The following is an 18,456-nucleotide window of genomic DNA, read 5'->3' on the forward strand; positions in this document are numbered from 1 at the left end:
ATATATATATATATATATATATATATATATATATATATATATATATATATATATATATATGTATAAAGCTGAAATCACCTTGAAAGCAGTGAGGTATGGGAATGGCGCTTAAAGTAGAATTTAGCACAACAATTTTTTTGGCACTAGATTAGTTTTCATTTATAGCGAATCTAAGCTATTCTTTTTTTCTTGAATAATGACACTGTTTGTATAATCCAATTACCTTGACGCGGGAGAGGGTTAAGGTTGGTACTTCTGGAGAGAGCAGTTTTCTAAATAATAACATAATTGAAAGTATTAAAACAGCCATATAGAAAATACAAACATCAACACACGCCTGCTTTTGTCCTTTTCGGATCTCATTAACTCAGTGCTAAAAAGGAGACTGATGGAGATTACATGGAAATAAGCTTTATTGGTCTGAATGTCCTCCCATTTAATAAATACAACTGGAGTTGGAACAAATTTATTATTACGTCCCATTTTATTGCTCACAACAGTGGTCTTTGGCCGCTGTTCTTACCTACTGAGGCTCTTCTTTTGATTAGCTAGCCTGGTACATGGTAAAATGTCACGTAGTGCCAGGCTGGCTAATCAAAAGAAGAGCCGTGGATGTCAGCAGCTAAGAGGCAGTACTCCCTCTCCTTGTAGCAACCACAGACACCCATCTACGCCAATGAAATGGGATGTACCAATCGATTCACAGCAATTGAATTTTAACCACAACAAGCAGAGTTTTTAACAAACCATTCACATGGCAAAACAAACGCTAACTCTTAAGTTACAGAAAGTTACCCACTAATGCATACTATCATGTATTTTGTATTAAAGCTCTAGATTTCAGGAGAAAATCTTCATTGACACATAGTCCAATGAAATATGCTACGCCTCTGCATGCTTTCAGATACAGTCAGAGGTATATTGAAGTTGGGGCCGTAGCTCTCAATCATCCCAGATTCAGCGGGATAATCCCAAATTTGGATCTATGCCCAGATGTACCAGGTGGTCTGTTTAACGTCCGTCTCAGCCAATACCACCATGTCCCCTATAATGGAACAGGACAACGAAAGGGTTTATCAGTTATGTGGTACGTCTTAAAGGGGTTGTCCCCTTTCCTATAAACTCTGGAAGTAGAAAAAAAATTAAACTGTGCTTTACTCACCCTGGCTGGATCTAGCGCCAACTTTCGGGGTCTGTTTTTGTCTGCAGCGCCAATGTTACATTGACAGCACTATAGACAACTGAGCGTAGCTGCTCTGCCTGAGAAGATGGCACAAGACAGTCAGAGACGCTGAGCTCACTGGTCGGATGCCGCACCGTCCAAGTGATGTCAGTGCTATAAACAACAACACTGCTGGACCTGGGAAGGACGAGTTAGGCACAGTTTACTTTTATTACAAACAGAGCTTATTGGAAACACTTATTGGAGAGGTCCATCACTTTCTAACATTCTCTTAATTTGGCCAGGGTGGTAAGAAATAAGAAATGTTAATTTGTGTGGCTAGAAGGTATGGTTATGGGGTATGGTCCAATTTTCTTTTTAATGTTTCTATCTTTTCAGTTGGGCGTCTGCATATGCTCACTTAGGACAATAAGAGCGCTCTAAAATACAAAAGGTATAAAAGGACACTTTCAGTATAGTTGGACATCGTATGTATAAAAAAAAAAAAAAATTAGATCCCCGAAAGAAAAGAATTAAAGTTATTGTTACCTTACATTTTCATCCTCCTCTTCATCAAAAAGTTTCACCTGTGACAGCGCTGGTCGTGACAGGAGCTGCTTCTGCTCTCGCTGTTATAAGGAGGTGTAGATGTCAGATTACCTCCCGAATGCATTATACAATTTAGAAAAGTGATGGCAGTTACGGTTAATTGTGAGTCCAGTTATGAAGGCAGACAGACAATCTTAGATGCTGCCTAGATAAAACATCAATATGTCACCTTCTTTTTGCTACCTTGTGAGACACTTAAAGGGATTTGGATAACCTCTAGTGACAAACGAATTGCTCGGTAAGCACTTTCATGCTCAGTACTTGTGTACTGAGTATAATGGGGAACTCAAGCATTTTTCCGGAAGATGCTCAAGTTCCCCATTGACTTCCATCATCCTCTGTTAAAGGAGTACAACGCACCTGAGTATCAATATGCTTGTTACGCTTACTAATAACCACTTTTTAATTACTGTATTACCCAGGGTAAAATAACATAACATATACTCCGCTCCTGCATTGGTCCCGGATCTCCCAGGGATCACATGACATTGTTATGCCACGTCAGCCCTTTAGCTAATCAGCAGCCAATTGGCCGCAGTTCTCACACCTTCCTCAGATGTTGGTGCTTTGAGTGGAGTGGGAGTGAAGCAGACAATTAGCAACTGCTGAATGGCTGCAGGGCTCACTTGACAATGTCAGGCATACCCTGGGAGACCCCAGCACCAGTGAGCGAGGGAGGGTAGTAGCAGTTAGGGTTTCCTTTTACACTGCAGTATACAGTATTTAAGAAGGGCTTGCCCAAGATGTGGAAATCCACTTTAATTATTTTCTAGGCTACAAAAGTATACAATTACTGTAAATCTGAGAAGACAATGACACTTGTAGGAGACAGATAAAAAGGGGCATAACTGCAGTATGAGATTAAACAGAGTATCCATGGAAAAACATAAGAGAGATGTATACACAAAACACCACTATATTTTTAATAACCCCTTCCTATCGCCAAAGAGTCATATATTTTTTTTTTCTGCCGACATAGGTGGGATTCTTTTTTGTGGAGCAATGACTTTACCATTTACAGTGCTATGCAGAAGTTTGAGCACCACTGGTCAAAATTACTGTTATTGTGAACAGTTAATCAAGTTGAAAATGAAATAATATCTAAAAGGCATAAAGTTAAAGATGACACATTTCCTTTATATTTAAGGTAAGAACAAAAAAAATATTTTCATCTTTAACATTTTAAAAACTACAAAAATGAAAATGGGCCAATGCAAAAGTTAGAACACCCTTGGAGATTTGTGTGCTCAGATAACTTTGACTATCATTTCAGATCTTAATTAGCCTGTTAGGTTTGTGGCTTGTTCATTATCATAGTTAGGAAAGGGCAGGTGATGCAAATTTCACAGCTTTATAAAAACCCAGCTTCCTCTAACCTTGTGCAAATAAAACAACAGCCATGGGTTTTTCAAAGCAGCTGCCTAGCACTCTGAAAATCAAAATGGTGAAGGCCCACAAAGCAGAAGAAAGCTAGAAGAAAATAGCAAAGCTTTTTCAAGTTGCCCTTTCCTCAGTTCGAAAAGTAATTCAGAAATGGCACTTACAGAAACAGTGGAGGCCAGGATAAGGTCTGGAAAACCAAGCAAAATTTCTGTGAGAGCTGCTCGTAGGATTGCTAGAGTGGCAAATCAGAACCCTCACTTCACTGCAAAAGTCCTTCAGGAAGATTTAGCCGACTCTGGAGTTGTGGTACATTGTTGTACTGTTGAGAGACACCTACCGAAAAATGGCCTTCATGGAAGTCATCTTAAGAAAACCTCTACTGCATCCTAACCATAAAATTTAGCATCAGAAGTATGCAAAATAACATCTAAACAAGACTGATGTATTTTGGAAACAAGTCGTGTTAACTGATGAGGTTAAAATAGAACTCCTTGGCCACAATGATCAAACCAAATGTTTAGGAAAAAAAGGAGACAGAATGTCATGACAAGAAGATCTCGCCAACCATTAAGCATGGGGGTGGATTAATCATGCTTTGGGTTGTGTTCTATCCAATGGCACTGGGAACATTTCACAGGCAGAGGGAAGAATGGATTCAATTAAAGTTTAACGAATTCTTCAAGCAAACATAACACCATCTGTAAAAAAGCTGAAGTTGAAAAGAGGATGACTTCTACAAATGGATAAGGATCCTAAACACAATTCAAAATCCACATTAACTTATGTCAAAAGGTACAAGCTGAAGGTTTTACAATGGCCCTCCCAGTCCCCTGATCTGAACATCATTGAAAATCTGTGGCTAGACCACAAAAGAGCAGTGCATGCAAGAGGACCCAGCAATCTTACAGAACAAGAAGACTTTTCAAAGGAAGAAAGCATGAAAATTACTCAAACAAGAATTGAAAGACTCTTGGCTGGCTACAAAAAACATTTACAAGCTTTGATACTTGCCAAAGGGGGTGCTGCAGGGTACTAACCATGCAGGGTACCCAATATTTTGCATTGGTCAACCTTATTTTTTGTTGAGAATTTAAAAATGTAAAAAAACATATTTTTTTTTGTCTAAAATGCAGAGGATGTGTGTTATCCTTAACTTTATGGCTTTTACAGATAATTTAATCTTCAACTTGCTTAATTGTTCAGAATATCAGTAAACTTGACCAGGGGTGCTCAAACCTTTGCATGCAACTGTACTATACTGAAAATGCATAAAGTGAAAACATGAAAGAACTGCAATTCCGCCACTTTTTTGGGTTTCGTTTTAACAACATTTAATTGACCTGATAAGATGTTCTGTAATCGTACTAACCTGCAGCAGAGAAACTAAAAAATATAAATATATATATATATATAGAGAGTAAATCATAAAAGTGAGTACACCCTCACATTTTTCTAAATATTTTAGTATATCTTTTCATGGGGCAACACTGAAAACATGGCCCTTTGATACAATCTAAAGTAGTCAGTGTGCAGCCTGTATAACAGTGTAAATTTGGAATGCCCTCTAAATATCTAAATAACTCAACACACAGCCATTAATGTCAATACCACACTCAACAAAAGTGAAAATGGTCAAACAGTGCCCAGTTAGTTAAGTAATTTTCCCTCTCTGTTGTCATGTGATTCATTAGAGTTACAAGATCTCAGGTAGAAATGTGGATCAGGTGTGTTAAATTGGAAGTTCAAGATGAGACCTCATGTCAAGGAATTCTTTGAGGATCTGAAAAAAAAAAAAGAATTGTTGCTCTACATAAAGATGGATTAAGCCAGGTGCATGTTTTCAGGATTTCCTTAGTATTACACAGGTGATAATTTCATTACCTGCATGATTCCAACACCTGTGCAATGCTAAGGAGATCCTTAAAACTTGATCTGTTGGATCTTGAGGACTGGAGTTGGGGAACACTGGCCTAAGCTATAAGAAGACTGCCAACACCCAAACACTGAGCTGCAGCATGGTGACAAAACCATACAGCGATTTAACAAGACAGGTTCCACTCAGAACAAGTCTTGCCATGTACGAAAGAAGCTTAATGCACATGCTCAGCGTCATATCTAGAGGTTGTCTTTTTAAAATAGAGGTATGAATGTCAACAGCACTGCTGTAGAGGTTAAAAGGGGTGCGGGGTCTGCCTGTCAGTGCTCAGACCATATGCCACACACTGCATCCAACTGGTCTGCATGGCTGTCGTTCCAGAAGGAAGTCTCTTCTAAAGATGATCCACAAGAAAGCCTGCAAACAGTTTGATGAAGACAAGCAGACTAAGGACATGGATTACTGGATCAATGTCCTGTGGTGGATAAAGTTATTCCATTCAGATGGTGTAAAGTGTGTGTGGAGGCAACCAGATAAGGAGCACAAAGACAAGTGTGTCTTGCCTACAGTCAAGCATGGTGGTGGAAGTCACATGGTTTGGGGCTGCATGAGTGCTACCGACTGTGGGGACCTAGAGTTCATTGATGGAATCATGAATGCCTACATATACTGTGATATCCTGAAGCAGAGTATGATCCACTCCCTTTGGAAACGGGGCCGCAGGGCAGTATCCCAACATGATAACGACACCAAACACGCCTCCAAGACGACCACTGCCTTGCTAAAGAAACTGCGGGTAAAGGTGCTTTACTGGCCAAGCTTGTCTCCAGACCTAAATCCTATTCAGCATCTGTGAGGCATCCTCAAGCAGAAGGTGGTGAAACAAGAAAGCCAGCACATAATGCGAACTGCACTAGAATTCCTAACTGCACTTTTTAATAAAACTAGAGATTTTTGGCAAAAAATTGCAATCCTTTGAGCTACCCCGCCACGTCACAGCAAATCTCTATGGGGCAGTCCTACTCTAAAATAATTTATTTAAAAGGTGTCATGCGGCCTCACACATTTAAAAAAAAGTAGAACTATTTAACTGTTAAACAGTTCTACTTTTTTAAACGTGAAAGGCCGCATGACACCTTTTAAATAAATTATTGGAATTCTAGTGCAGTGCGCATTATATGCTGGCTTTCTTGTTTCGGATTTGTTTGGTTGGTGGTTGACCTCCACCTAGCCATGCACCTTAATGTGCTTGTTCCATCTGTCTGATTTTGGCAAGTGGTGGCTGTTCACACTTAGCCATCAAGTCCTGTCCACAGGCCATTTAATTCAAGCAGCACTTGCCTGGGCCTGTCCCGCCCACAGCCTTGACTAAGGGTACTTTCACACTTGCGTTCAGCGGAGTCAGTCACTATGGAGAATAGCGCAGTCCGTTAACGCACTGCGCTATTCTCCATAGACTTGTATGGACGACACACTGTAACGCAAGTGTCAGCGTTGCATCCGCTGGACGACGCAGTTGTAACTTTTTTTAAGCAGCACAATCCGTTGGATTTCACTGCGCATGCTCTCACTGGCTCCCTGCACCCGTAACCAAGGTAACTATCTGGTAACCAAGCAAAGTGCTTTGCCGATATTTACCCTCGCTATGTGTGCAGGGAGCCCGACACTTCCCCGCTTTGCTCCGCCCCCTCCCGCACTCCACTCCGCATGTATGTACACACGCACACTCACCTGTCCTCAGCGCCATGGCCCGCTCGGCTCCACCCACTCCTCACTCTGCCCCCCGCACACATTCTCGGCGGCCGAACGATCAGTTGAGCGCCCGGCCGTCGGCATGTGAGAGCGCTCAGCTGATCGACCGGCAGCCGGCTATTGAGAGCGATCAGCTGATCGTTCACAATAGTCTGCTGCCGGTAAAATTGTAAAGAAGAAAAATAAAAATAAAAAAAAAGCTTTCTGTTTTGTACGATCCGTAGAGCATCCGTTGTGCCACTATATGCAATGCATCTGTTGCATCCATCACACAATGCAATGCTACGGAAGCCGTCCAACGCAAGTGTGAAAGTAGCCTTAGTCACGGGTACAGGACTGAAAAGCATTAGGGAAATGCTGCTTTAAACGGTTAAACAGTTCTACTGTTTTAAAATGTGTGAGGCCGTCTGGCACCTTTTAAATAAATTATTTTAAAGTAGGACTGCCCCATAGAGATTTGCCGTGACGTAGCGGGGTAGCTCAAAAGATTGCAATTTTTTGCCAAAAATCCCTAGTTTTATTAAAAAGTGCAGCTTGGAATTCTAGTGCAGTGCGCATTATATTATGTGCTGGCTTTCTTGTTTCAGAAGGTGGTGAAACACAAGGTCTCTAACATCCACCAGCTCCATGATGTCATCATGGAGGAGTGGAAGAGGTTTCCAGTGGCAACCTGTGAAGATCTAGTGAACTTCATGCCCAAGAGATTTAACCCCATAGCGACGGCCTAACGTCTCAAGACGTCAGAAAAACAGGGTACTTATTCTGTTCCGACATCTTGAGACATCAGGCCGGAAAAAGCTTGTAGCGCCCCCCAGTGACGAAAAATCTCGGGGGTTTCAGCTACCGGAGGTAGCTGAGACCCCCAAGATTATGAATCGGGGTGGTTTTTTTGGACCCCGATAATGTGATCACCGGTATACACCGTATACCGACGTACACAAAAAAAAAATAAAAAAAAAAAAAAAAAATGGCAAATAATGCTGATTTCTTTCTCATCTGACATGATCAAACATGTCAGATGATAAAGAAATATAATCCTCTAGTGCCCCCAAGGCCCCCGCTACCGGAGAGTCCCCCCACCACCCCTACCCCCCCTCCGGAGCAGTCAAAATGGCGCCGAAGCGCACAGAAAACTGCAGCCGCCACCGGCTCTGCATTCATTTCCCTCCGATCTGAAATGATCAAACATTTCAGATCGCAGGGAAATGTCCTCCCCCTGACCCCTCCTCCGGTCCACCAGAGCCCCCTCCGGTTCTCTAGAGCGCTCCCCCTCCCCCCCTCCGGAGCATGCAAGATTGCGGCCGCATTCATCCTGCTCTTTCTGCCGCATGTGACACGTCACATGCAGGCAGAAAAGTCGTCCCCAGGTCCCCCGGTCAGCCCCATTACCTTGCTGCTGCTCCGTCCCCGCGATCACTCCGCCTCCTAGAAAGCTGGCGGCGCATGCGCAGACAGCGGCTGTCAGCTGGATCCTTGTAAGCAGGGACGCTGACCTTCCTGCTGCGCTGTGGACCGGGGGAGAGTGAGTGCTGTAATCTGCAGCCACACTCCTCACATGGAGAGCCTGCTTTTTTAGAAAATGGGGGGTATGTTCTGTGAGCGTGCCCCTCATATTCTGGAATGAGGTTACTGCAGGTCACTCTGCCCTAGGTTGGACCGGGGCAGTGTGAGTGCAGAATTCTCAGATTACTGCACCCACACTGCTCATGGAGAGCTTGTGTAATAACCTGCAGGTATTGGGATACGCAAGGACTGCACGGAACCACGGGGGTTAATCAATGCAAATTTAATAATGTATTGCACAACACAGGTGGAGGAAAAGCAAATGAAAAGGAAATGCAATAAACATACAACTACTTTGAATCACTTGTCAAGGGTAGGAAGCCTCAGATTGTACTCCCAAAAGCAAAACACAGAAATCCTTGTTAAACAAAAAAACGCAGGGTCCTTGTTATCTTACTCGTATAACACAGTGCAGAGTCTTTTCCTATCTGTCCCTAACTAAAAGTAGTGTGCACACTTAACTGCAGATTTCAGCGTGGGGTACCTAGTCACCGTTGGGGCCCGTATTCCGCCGGCAGACACATCTAAAGTTCAGTCTTTGTCCCGGATCTGTAACTTGCACGTGCTGCCTGGCTCCTCGCTCCACATCCAGCCTCTTTGGATCTGTAATTTTGTAATTTGCACGTGCTGTCTGGCTCCTCGCTCCACATCCAGCCTCTTTGGATCTGTGTCTTGGGGGGTACACCACGCAACACTCTAAGGTACTTGGACCTCGGAAAAACAGGGCAGACTGAGGCCTTCTATCTTACAGCCCACTCCAGCACACTCCTCTCTGCAAAACAGCCACATGTAGACTACTCCTCCTCCTGTTCCAGGTCACTTGAGCAGCAGGACGTTTTTCCCCGCTGTTCTCTGTTTTGACAGCAGGTGGCAGCATAACACAAGGAAGTCCACCAAACAGTCTTTTAACATTATATATATATATATATATATATAAATGTTAACCGGTCTTACACTTGCTCTTCCAGAAAATGGGGGATACGTTTTTTGTGTTTATTTTTTTCTATTACTGACTGGGTTAGTGATGTCGGGTATCTGTTTAGATGCCGTGACATCACTAACCCCAGGGCTTGATGCCAGGTGACATTACAGCTGGTATCAACCCCGTATATTACCCCGTTTGCCACCGCACCAGAGCGCGGGATGAGCTGGAGCGAAGCGCCAGGATTGGCGCATCTAATGGATGCGCCACTTCTGGGGCGGCTGCGGCCTGCTATTTTTAGGCTGGGAAGAGTCCAATAACCATGGCTCTTCCCACCCTGAGAATACCAGACCCCAGCTGTCCACTTCACCTTGGCTGGTGATCTAATTTGGGGGGGACCCCACGTTTGTTTGTTTTTTTTTGTTTTGTTTTTTAAAAAAACGCCTGGGGAGACCTCCAAATTGATCACCAGCCAAGGTGAAGCTGTCAGCTGTGGTTTGCAGGCTACAGCTGTCTGCTTTACCCTAGCTGGCTATCAAAAATAGGGGGGACCCCACGACGTTTATTTTAATTATTAATTTTTTGGGGGGCTAAATACAAGGCTAGGCACCCTTTAGTGCCACATGAAAGGCACTAAAGGGCGCCAGCTTAGAATATGCAGGGGAGTGGGACGTTATATATGTTTGACATCTATCCATTCATCCATTGTAGCATTTTAGGCTGTGCGCCCACAATCAGGGTTTGCAGCGTTTTGGGCGCAGAGTGTTTTCCCTGCGTCCATAGCGCTGCATTGTGCAGTAGAAGCACAGTGGAAGGATTTTTAGAAATCCTATGCCCAATGTGCTTCTTTTCTCCGCAGCATAAACCGACCTGTGGCGCAGCTTCCCGAGCCTCAGCATGTCAATTTATGCTGCGGAGACAAGAGTGTTCTCTGCAGGTAGCATAGAGCTCCACAGCAGCCTGAACCCAAATCGTGGGCATGGGCAGCTGCGTTCTCCCATGGTCAACACTCACATCTCTGCAGGAAGGCTGACACTGTGTACTAGACGCCGTGTCGCTGGATCATGGCCACATAGCCTAAAAGAGAGAAATTTGTTGCTACAGCAACATTTTTGTGAAGTACCTGTGGATTCAAAATGCTTACTATACTCCTGAATAAACTCCAGTTTCCAAAATGGGGTCACTTGTGGGGGGTTTCCGCTGTATAGGTACCCAAGGGGCCCTGCTAATGTGACATGGTGCCCGCAATTTATTTCAACTTTTCCAGAATTCAAATGGTGCTCCTTCCATTCCAAGCCCTCCCATTTATCCAAACAAAGGTTTTTGGCCACATGTGGGGTATCCCTGTGCTCATAAGACATTGGATAACAACCTGTGGGGTCCACGGTTTGTTGTTGCCTCTTGAAAAAGTAAGAAATATGATGCTAAAGCAACATTTTTGTGAAGAAAATGAAAATTTTCAATATGGCAACCTAAGCTTATCAAATTCTGTGAAGTACTCTTGGATTCAAACTGCTCAATATACACCTAGATAAAAGCCTTGAGGTGTCTTGTTTCCAAAATGGGGTCACTTGTGGGGGACCTCCACTGTTTAGGCACCTTAGGGGCTTTCCAAATGCAACATAGCGTCCGCTAATGATTCCAGCCAATTGTGCAGTCAAATGGCGCTCCTTCCCTTCCGAGCCCTGCTGTGCACCCAAACAGTTGATTTTCATCACACATAAGGTATCAGCATACTCAGGAGAAATTGAACAATAAATCTTATGCTGAATTTTTTCCTTTTACACTTGAAAAAAAAATACCTGGTTGAAGTAACAATTTTGTGGTAAAAATGTATTTTTTTATTTTCACACCTCAACATTATAAACTTCTGTGAAGCACCTGAGGGTTCAGGGTACTCACCAAACATCTAGATAAATTCCTTCAGGGGTCTATTTTCCAAAATGGGGCCACATGTTGGGGAGCTTCACTGTATAGACACCTCAGGGGCTCTCCTAATGCAACATAGCGTCCGCTATTGATTCCAGCCAATTTTGCAGTCAAATGGCGCTCCTTCCCTTCCGAGCCCTGTCATGCGCCCAAACAGTTGATTTCCACTACATATAAGGTATCGCCAAACTCCGGAGAAATTGCACAATAAATTTCATGGTGATTTTTTTCCTGTTACCCTTGTGAAAAAAGCTACCTGGTTGAAATAACTATTTTGTGGTAAAATTTTATTTTTTTATTTTCATGGCTCAACGTTAAAAACTTCTGTGAAGCACCTGGGGGTTCAGGGTACTCACCAAACATCTAGATAAATTCCTTGAGGGGCCTAGTTTCCAAAATGGGGTCACTTGGGTGGGGTTTCTGCTGTTTAGGTACCTTAGGGGACCTCCAAATGAGACATGGTGCCCGTAATCTTTTTCAGCCAAATTTCCTTTCCAAAATTCAAATATTGTTCCTTCCGTTCCAAGCCCTCCCATTTGTCCAAACAAAGGTTTCAGACCACATGTGAGGTATCACCGCGCTCATAAAAAAATGGTTAACAAACCTTGAGGTCAAATTTTTGGAATTACCTCTTGAAAAAGTGAGAAAATTGATGCTAAAGCAACATTTTTGGAGGAAATTATTAAAATTTTCAATATGACAACGTAACGTTAACAAAATCTGTGAAGTACCTGTGGATCCAAAATGCTCACTATACCCCTAGATAGAAGCCTTGAGGGGTCTAGTTTCTAAAATGGCATCACTTGTGAGGGGTTTCTTCTGTTTAGGTACCTTAGCGGACCTGTAAATGCAACATGGTGCCCGCAAGCTATTTCAGCCAAATTTGCTTTCCAAAATTCAAATATTGCTCCTTCTGTTCCGAGCCCTCCCATTTGTCCAAACAGAGGTTTCTGACCACATGTGGGGTATCAGTGCGTTCATAACAAAGTGGGGAAAAAGTTTTGTGGTCCATTTTGTTGTGTTATTTCTTCTAAAAGTGAATAAATTTGGGTTAGAGCAACATTTTTAGGTAAAATTTAATTTTTGCTTTTTTTCATTCCACATTGCTTTTGTTCATGTGAAGCACCTGAAGGGTTAATAAACTTCTTGAATGTGGTTTTGAGTACTTTGGGGGGTGCAGTTTTTAAAATGGTGTCACTTTTGGGTATTTTCTGTCATCTAGGCCTATCGAAGTCACTTCAAATATGATGTGGTCCCTAAAAAAATGGTTTTGTAAATTTTGATGTAAAAATGAGAAATCGCTGATAAACTTTGAACTCTTCTAACTTCCTAACAAAAAAAAATGTTGTTTCCAAAATTGTGCTTATGTAAAGTAGACATGTGGGAAATGTTATTTATTAACTATTTTGTGTCACAGAAATCTCTGGTTTAACAGTATAAAAATTCAAAAGTTGAAAATTGCTACATTTTCAAAATTTTTGCCAAAATTCAATTTTTTTCATAAATAAACGCAAAAAATATTGTCCTAAATTTGGTACTAACATGAAGTCCAATATGTGATGAAAAAACAATCTCAAAATCACCAGGATCCGTTGAAGCGTTCCAGAGTTATAACCTCATTAAATGACACTGGTCAGAATTGCAAAATTTGGTCTGGTCATTAAGGTGAAAATTAGCTCCGTCACTAAGGGGTTAAAACAGTGCTTAAAAATCATACTTGCCATACAAAATAGACACTTTGACCTTTTTCACTTAGGGGTGTACTCACTTTTGTTGCCAGCAGTTTAGACGTTAATGGCTGTGTGTTGAGTTATTTAGAGGGGACATCAAAATTTACAGTTATACAAGCTGCACACTGACTAATTTACATTGTATCAAAGTGTCATATCTTCAGTGTTGAAAAATTACAAATTGGCAAATCAGGAAGAGGTATCCCAACTAAAAACAAATGTATTAAAACAAAACTTTTAATAGATTATTGATTATAATGCCTGATGTTAAAAGGCATACTGCATGGAGGAATTAGTCGTAAGGGGCCGTGGACAATTATCTATTGAAACCTCCCTAAGATTAAATCCCCATCTCTGCATATGCAAATAAAATTCAGCTTCTAGCCTCCCCAACATGTTTCCCCATATAGATTGCTTCATCAGGGCGTTGAGGTTATAGATATAATCTGACAAAAATCTACTGCATTCTAGCAAGATGATGGAGATGAAACGAGAGTGGACATTTCAGCAACAACATTATCCCAAACAAACAACCAAGGAAATGCTCAAATTTCAGAGAAAGAAAATAAAGCTGCTAGAATGGCCCAGCAAATCACTTGACCTGAATCCAATAGAGAAATTATAGAAGAAACTAGAGCTAAAAGTTTATTGCAGGAGCCCGCAGGATTTGAACAGTGTTCCTGTGGAAGAATGGGCCAAAAATCACACCTGAGCAATGCATGTGACTAGTTTCTATATTCAGGAAGGGTCTTGAAGCTGTAATCAGCAAGAGAGGCTTTTGAACCAAGTATTAATAAAACTTCAGAATGTGTGTTAAATACTTTTTTTCTGTTTCATTCCTTATTATTTACACACAACTTATGTCATAGAGACATAAAATCCATAAGACATCTCATAGTATCATAGTATCATAGTTTTTAAGGTTGAAGGGAGACTCTAAGTCCATCTAGTTCAACCCGTAGCCTAACATGTTGATCCAGAGGAAGGCAAAAAAAAAACCAATGTGGCAAACAAGTTCCAATGGGGAAAAAATTTCCTTCCCGACTCCACATCCGGCAATCAGACTAGTTCCCTGGATCAATACCCTGTCATTATTATTATTATTATTATTATTTATTTATAGAGCACCATTAATTCCATGGTGCTGTACATGAGAAGGGGGTTACATACAAAATACGTATACAAGTTACAGTAGACAGACTAGTACAGAGGGAAATCTAATATACATAACTGGTAATATTATATTTTTCAAGAAAGGCATCCAGGCTCTGCTTAAATGTTAGTAGTGAATCACTCATTACAACATCATGCGGCAGAGAGTTCCATAGTCTCACTGCTCGTACAGTAAAGAATCCTCGTCTGTGATTATGATTAAACCTTCTTTCCTCAAGACGTAGCGGATGCCCCCGTGTTCCAGTCGCAGGCCTAGGTGTAAAAAGATCTTTGGAAAGGTCTCTGTACTGTCCCCTCATATATTTATACTTTGTGATTAGATCCCCCCTAAGCCTTCGTTTTTCCAAACTAAATAACCCCAAGTTTAATAACCTGTCTTGGTATTGCAGCCCACCCATTCCTCTAATAATCTTGGTCGCTCTTCTCTGCACCCTCTCCAGTTCAGCTATGTCCTTCTTATATATCGGTGACCAGAATTGTACACAGTATTCTAAGTGCGGTCGCACTAGTGACTTGTACAGAGGTAGAACTATATTTTTTTCATGAACACTTATACCTCTTTTAATACATCCCATTATTTTATTAGCCCTGTCAGCAGCTGCCTGACACTGTCCACTAAAGTGAAGTTTACCATCCACCCAAGTCTTTTTCTGTGTCTGTTTTACCCAGTGTTCTACAATTAAGTACATAATCATAAATGTTATTTCCTCTACCCAAGTGCATGACCTTACATTTATCTACATTAAACTTCAATTGCCACTTCTCAGCCCAATCCTCCAATTTACATAAATCTCCCTGTAATATAAAATTATCCTCCTCTGTATTGATTACCCTGCAGAGTTTAGTATCATCTGCAAATATTGAAATTCTACTCTGCATGCCCCCAACAAGGTCATTTATAAATATGTTGAAAAGAAGCGGGCCCAATACTGACCCCTGTGGTACCCCACTATGAACTGAGACCCAGTCCGAGTACGTACCATTAATAACCACCCTTTGTTTCCTATCACTGAGCCAGTTTTTAACCCAGTTACACATATTTTCCCCTATCCCCATTATTCTCATTTTATGTACCAACCTTTTGTGTGGCACCGTATCAAAAGCTTTTGAAAAGTCCATATACACAACATCCACTGCATTTCCCTGGTCCAGGCTTGAACTTACCTCTTCATAGAAGCTGATCAAATTAGTTTGACAGGATCGATCCCTCATAAACCCATGTTGATACTCTGTCATAAGGTTATTTTTCTTGAGATAGCATCTCTCAAGAAACCCTCAAGGATTTTACCAACCGTAGAGGTTAAACTTACCGGCCTATAATTTCCCGGCTCAGTTTTTGACCCCTTTTTGAATATTGGCACCACATTTGCTATGCGCCAGTCCTGCGGTACCGACCCGGTTATTAAGGAATCTGAGAAGATTAAAAATAATGGTCTATCTATCACAGAACTCAATTCCTGTAGTACTCTGGGGTGTATGCCATCCGGGCCCGGAGATTTGTCAACCTTAGTGATTTCGAGGCGGCGGCGTACTTCCTGCTGGGTTAAGCAGGTAATATTCAAGGGTGAATTTATGGTATCACTGGTCATGTCATCTGCCATGGCATTTTCTTGTATAAAAACCGTAGAAAAAAAAAGTCATTCAGCAGGTTGGCTTTACCCTCATCTCCTTCCACCATTTCACCAAGACTATTTTTAAGGGGGCCAACACTATCGCTTTTCAGTTTTTTACTGTTTATGCAGTTAAAGAATATTTTAGGATTATTTTTACTTTCTCTCGCAATGAGTCTCTCTGTCTCAAACTTAGCTAACTTAATTTGCTTTTTACATATTTTATTTAATTTTCTATAATTATATAATGCTTCATCACTACCTACCCTCTTTAATTCTTTTAAGGCTTTCTGTTTTTCTTTTATTAAGAATTTATCTCTTGATAGGGAACATATCCACCCCCACTTTGAACATATGGGATTAATCAGAACTGGGGAAGAGAAAGGGAGAGCTGACATCATGTTCCATTGCAGTAAAGCTATATGCCCACGTAGCGATTTTATATGCACAAAAAAATAGCATGTCTTGGCAGGAAAAAAAGCTTCTGAAAACAAATGTGCTTTTTTCATGCTTTTTCACCCTTTTTTGTTATGGCAATCACGGGGGTTCAGGCGCTGTACCCCCGCAATTGGTGCCGGGTCTCTGGCTGATCTTACAGCTGGGACCCGGCTCTCACTGCCCGGAGAGGTGCCTGTGCCGCTAACGGCAGTTTAACCCCCTGAATGGTGCGATCAATGCGATTGCAGCATTCAGGAGACAGGGAGAAGAATCGCTTACCTTTCCCTGGCGATCGAGTCCTGTAATGTGATGACAGGGACCCAATCGCTGCCATGGTAACCCTGGGTCTTCACCAAGATGACCCAAAGTTACTAAACTACGGATCGCCTCACAGACCAGGCACTTACGTCACTGGAGTTCCCTCCAGCAAGGTCCAGCGGTAACGACCGCAAGGCCTAGGTGCAGGGAGCCCCGGTGACATCAAAGTGAATAGAGTTCATGCCGTTGGATCACCGAGGTTCCCTGCACCAAGGATTTGCGTTCTTTACAGTGGGACCTAGCTGGAGGGAACTCCGGTGACGTAGTGCCCTTGAGGCAGGGATAGGAGAACTGAGTTCATGCCTGGAGATCTGCAGGAAACCCCGGTGATCCACCGACATGAACTAGATTTACCTTGTGACGTCACCGGAGTTCTCTGCAGTAGGTCTCACGGTAAAGATGGCGAGATGAGGAACCTCAGTGACGTAAAAAAATTGCACATGAGCACGCACAAAAAAGCAACGTGGGAATTACATATGTATTTTCCCCTGCCTTTTTCACTGACTCCATTGAAGAAGTCAATTGGGGAAAAAAGCAGGAAAAAATGCTAAAACAATTGACATGCTGCTACTTTTTTCAACAACAAAAAAAGCAAGGAAAAAGGAAGCAACATGGGCACAGCAAGTCATGATTCTCAGACTTTGCTGGGATAAATTTTCCTTGCTTTTGTGAATTAAAAAAAGCAAAAAAAAAACCTACAAATAAAAACGCCCCGTGGGCACAAGGCCTAAAGCCTGCTTTACACGAGACGACCGATTGTACGATAGCACGATCGATTGTACCCGCCCCTGTCGTTTTTGCGTCACGGGCAATTAGTTGTCCGTGGCGCACAAACTCGTTTAACCCCCGTCACACGTACTTACCTTCCGGACGACCTCGCTGTGGGCGACGAACGTCCACTTCCTGGAGTGGGAGGGACGTTCGGCGTCACAGCGACGTCACACGGCAGCCGGCCAATAGAAGTGGAGGGGCGGAGATGAGCGGGATGTAAACATCCCGCCCACCTCCTTCATTCCATTAAGCCGTCGGGTGCCGCGGGAGGCAGGTAAAGCTGCTGTTCATCGTTCCCGTGGTGTCACACGGAGCAACGTGTGATGCCACGGAAACGATGAACCGCCGCTATTTTAATTAAACAATTTTATGAAACCTAGCGACGAGTACACGACTCACGATTTGTGAGCGATACTGCGTCGCTAGGAGGTGATACACGAGACGACGTCGTGTACCATGCCGGATGTGCGTCACGAAAACCGTGACCCCGACGATGCATCGCACGATCAGTCATCTTGTGTAAAGCCCGCTTAAGACCTCTTGGTGTGGACAGGTAATTGCTCTGGAGCAGATGTACTAGTTTAGACATGAAGCCCGAGAGCTTTGTATACAGAACTTTAAAAGCGTCACTCCTGTCACATCTGAAGTCAGCTCTGCTGAATTTGAAAACATTGTCCCAGGCTTTAGGTCACCCGTGGTCAATTGTTAGGGGTTTGTATCAACCCAATATTTATGGAAAGCACATTTTCAGCTTCGCAATCATGAGGAAGAACATGTATATTCTTTAATAATTGTGAAGCCTGAGCATCAATCCCAAATGAATATTGGCCAGCTGCATGATGCAATCCATATCATATTTCCTACACCGTGTGCAGAACTATTAAGCAAGTTGTATTTTAGAGGATTTTTTTTATTATTGATTAACAACTATGTTCTCAATCAACCCAAAAGACTCATAAATATCAAAGCTTAATATTTTTGGAAGTTGGAGTGGTTTTTTTTTAGATTTGGCTATCTTAGGAGGAGATCTGTTTTTCCAGGTAACTATCACTGTGCAGAATTATTAGGCAACTTAATAAAAACCAAATATATTTCCATCTCACTTGTTTATTTTCACCAGGTAGATGGGGGGGCGTGTCCTGGCTATGGAGGAGTGAGGACGTGTTTGTCTCAGCTCCTGCCACCGGACTACATTACTGACAATTAAACCAGCCCAAGAG

General features: G+C 42.3%; 1 protein-coding gene across 1 annotated transcript in view; it reads right to left on the bottom strand.

Moving 5' to 3' along the window:
• The window catches only part of TEX9 (testis expressed 9), a 119,552-nt gene that overhangs the window by 65,133 nt on the left and 35,963 nt on the right, over window positions 1-18,456 (bottom strand). Inside the window, exons 4-5 of the mRNA XM_075342737.1 lie at window positions 1,712-1,791; window positions 224-272 (exon numbers count right to left, since the gene is read on the bottom strand). Coding sequence (XP_075198852.1) covers window positions 224-272; window positions 1,712-1,791 — 129 coding nt within the window. The remainder of the gene's footprint in view (window positions 1-223; window positions 273-1,711; window positions 1,792-18,456) is intronic.

This window comes from Anomaloglossus baeobatrachus, chromosome 4 (genome assembly GCF_048569485.1).
Source record: "Anomaloglossus baeobatrachus isolate aAnoBae1 chromosome 4, aAnoBae1.hap1, whole genome shotgun sequence".
Lineage (NCBI taxonomy): Eukaryota > Metazoa > Chordata > Amphibia > Anura > Aromobatidae > Anomaloglossus > Anomaloglossus baeobatrachus.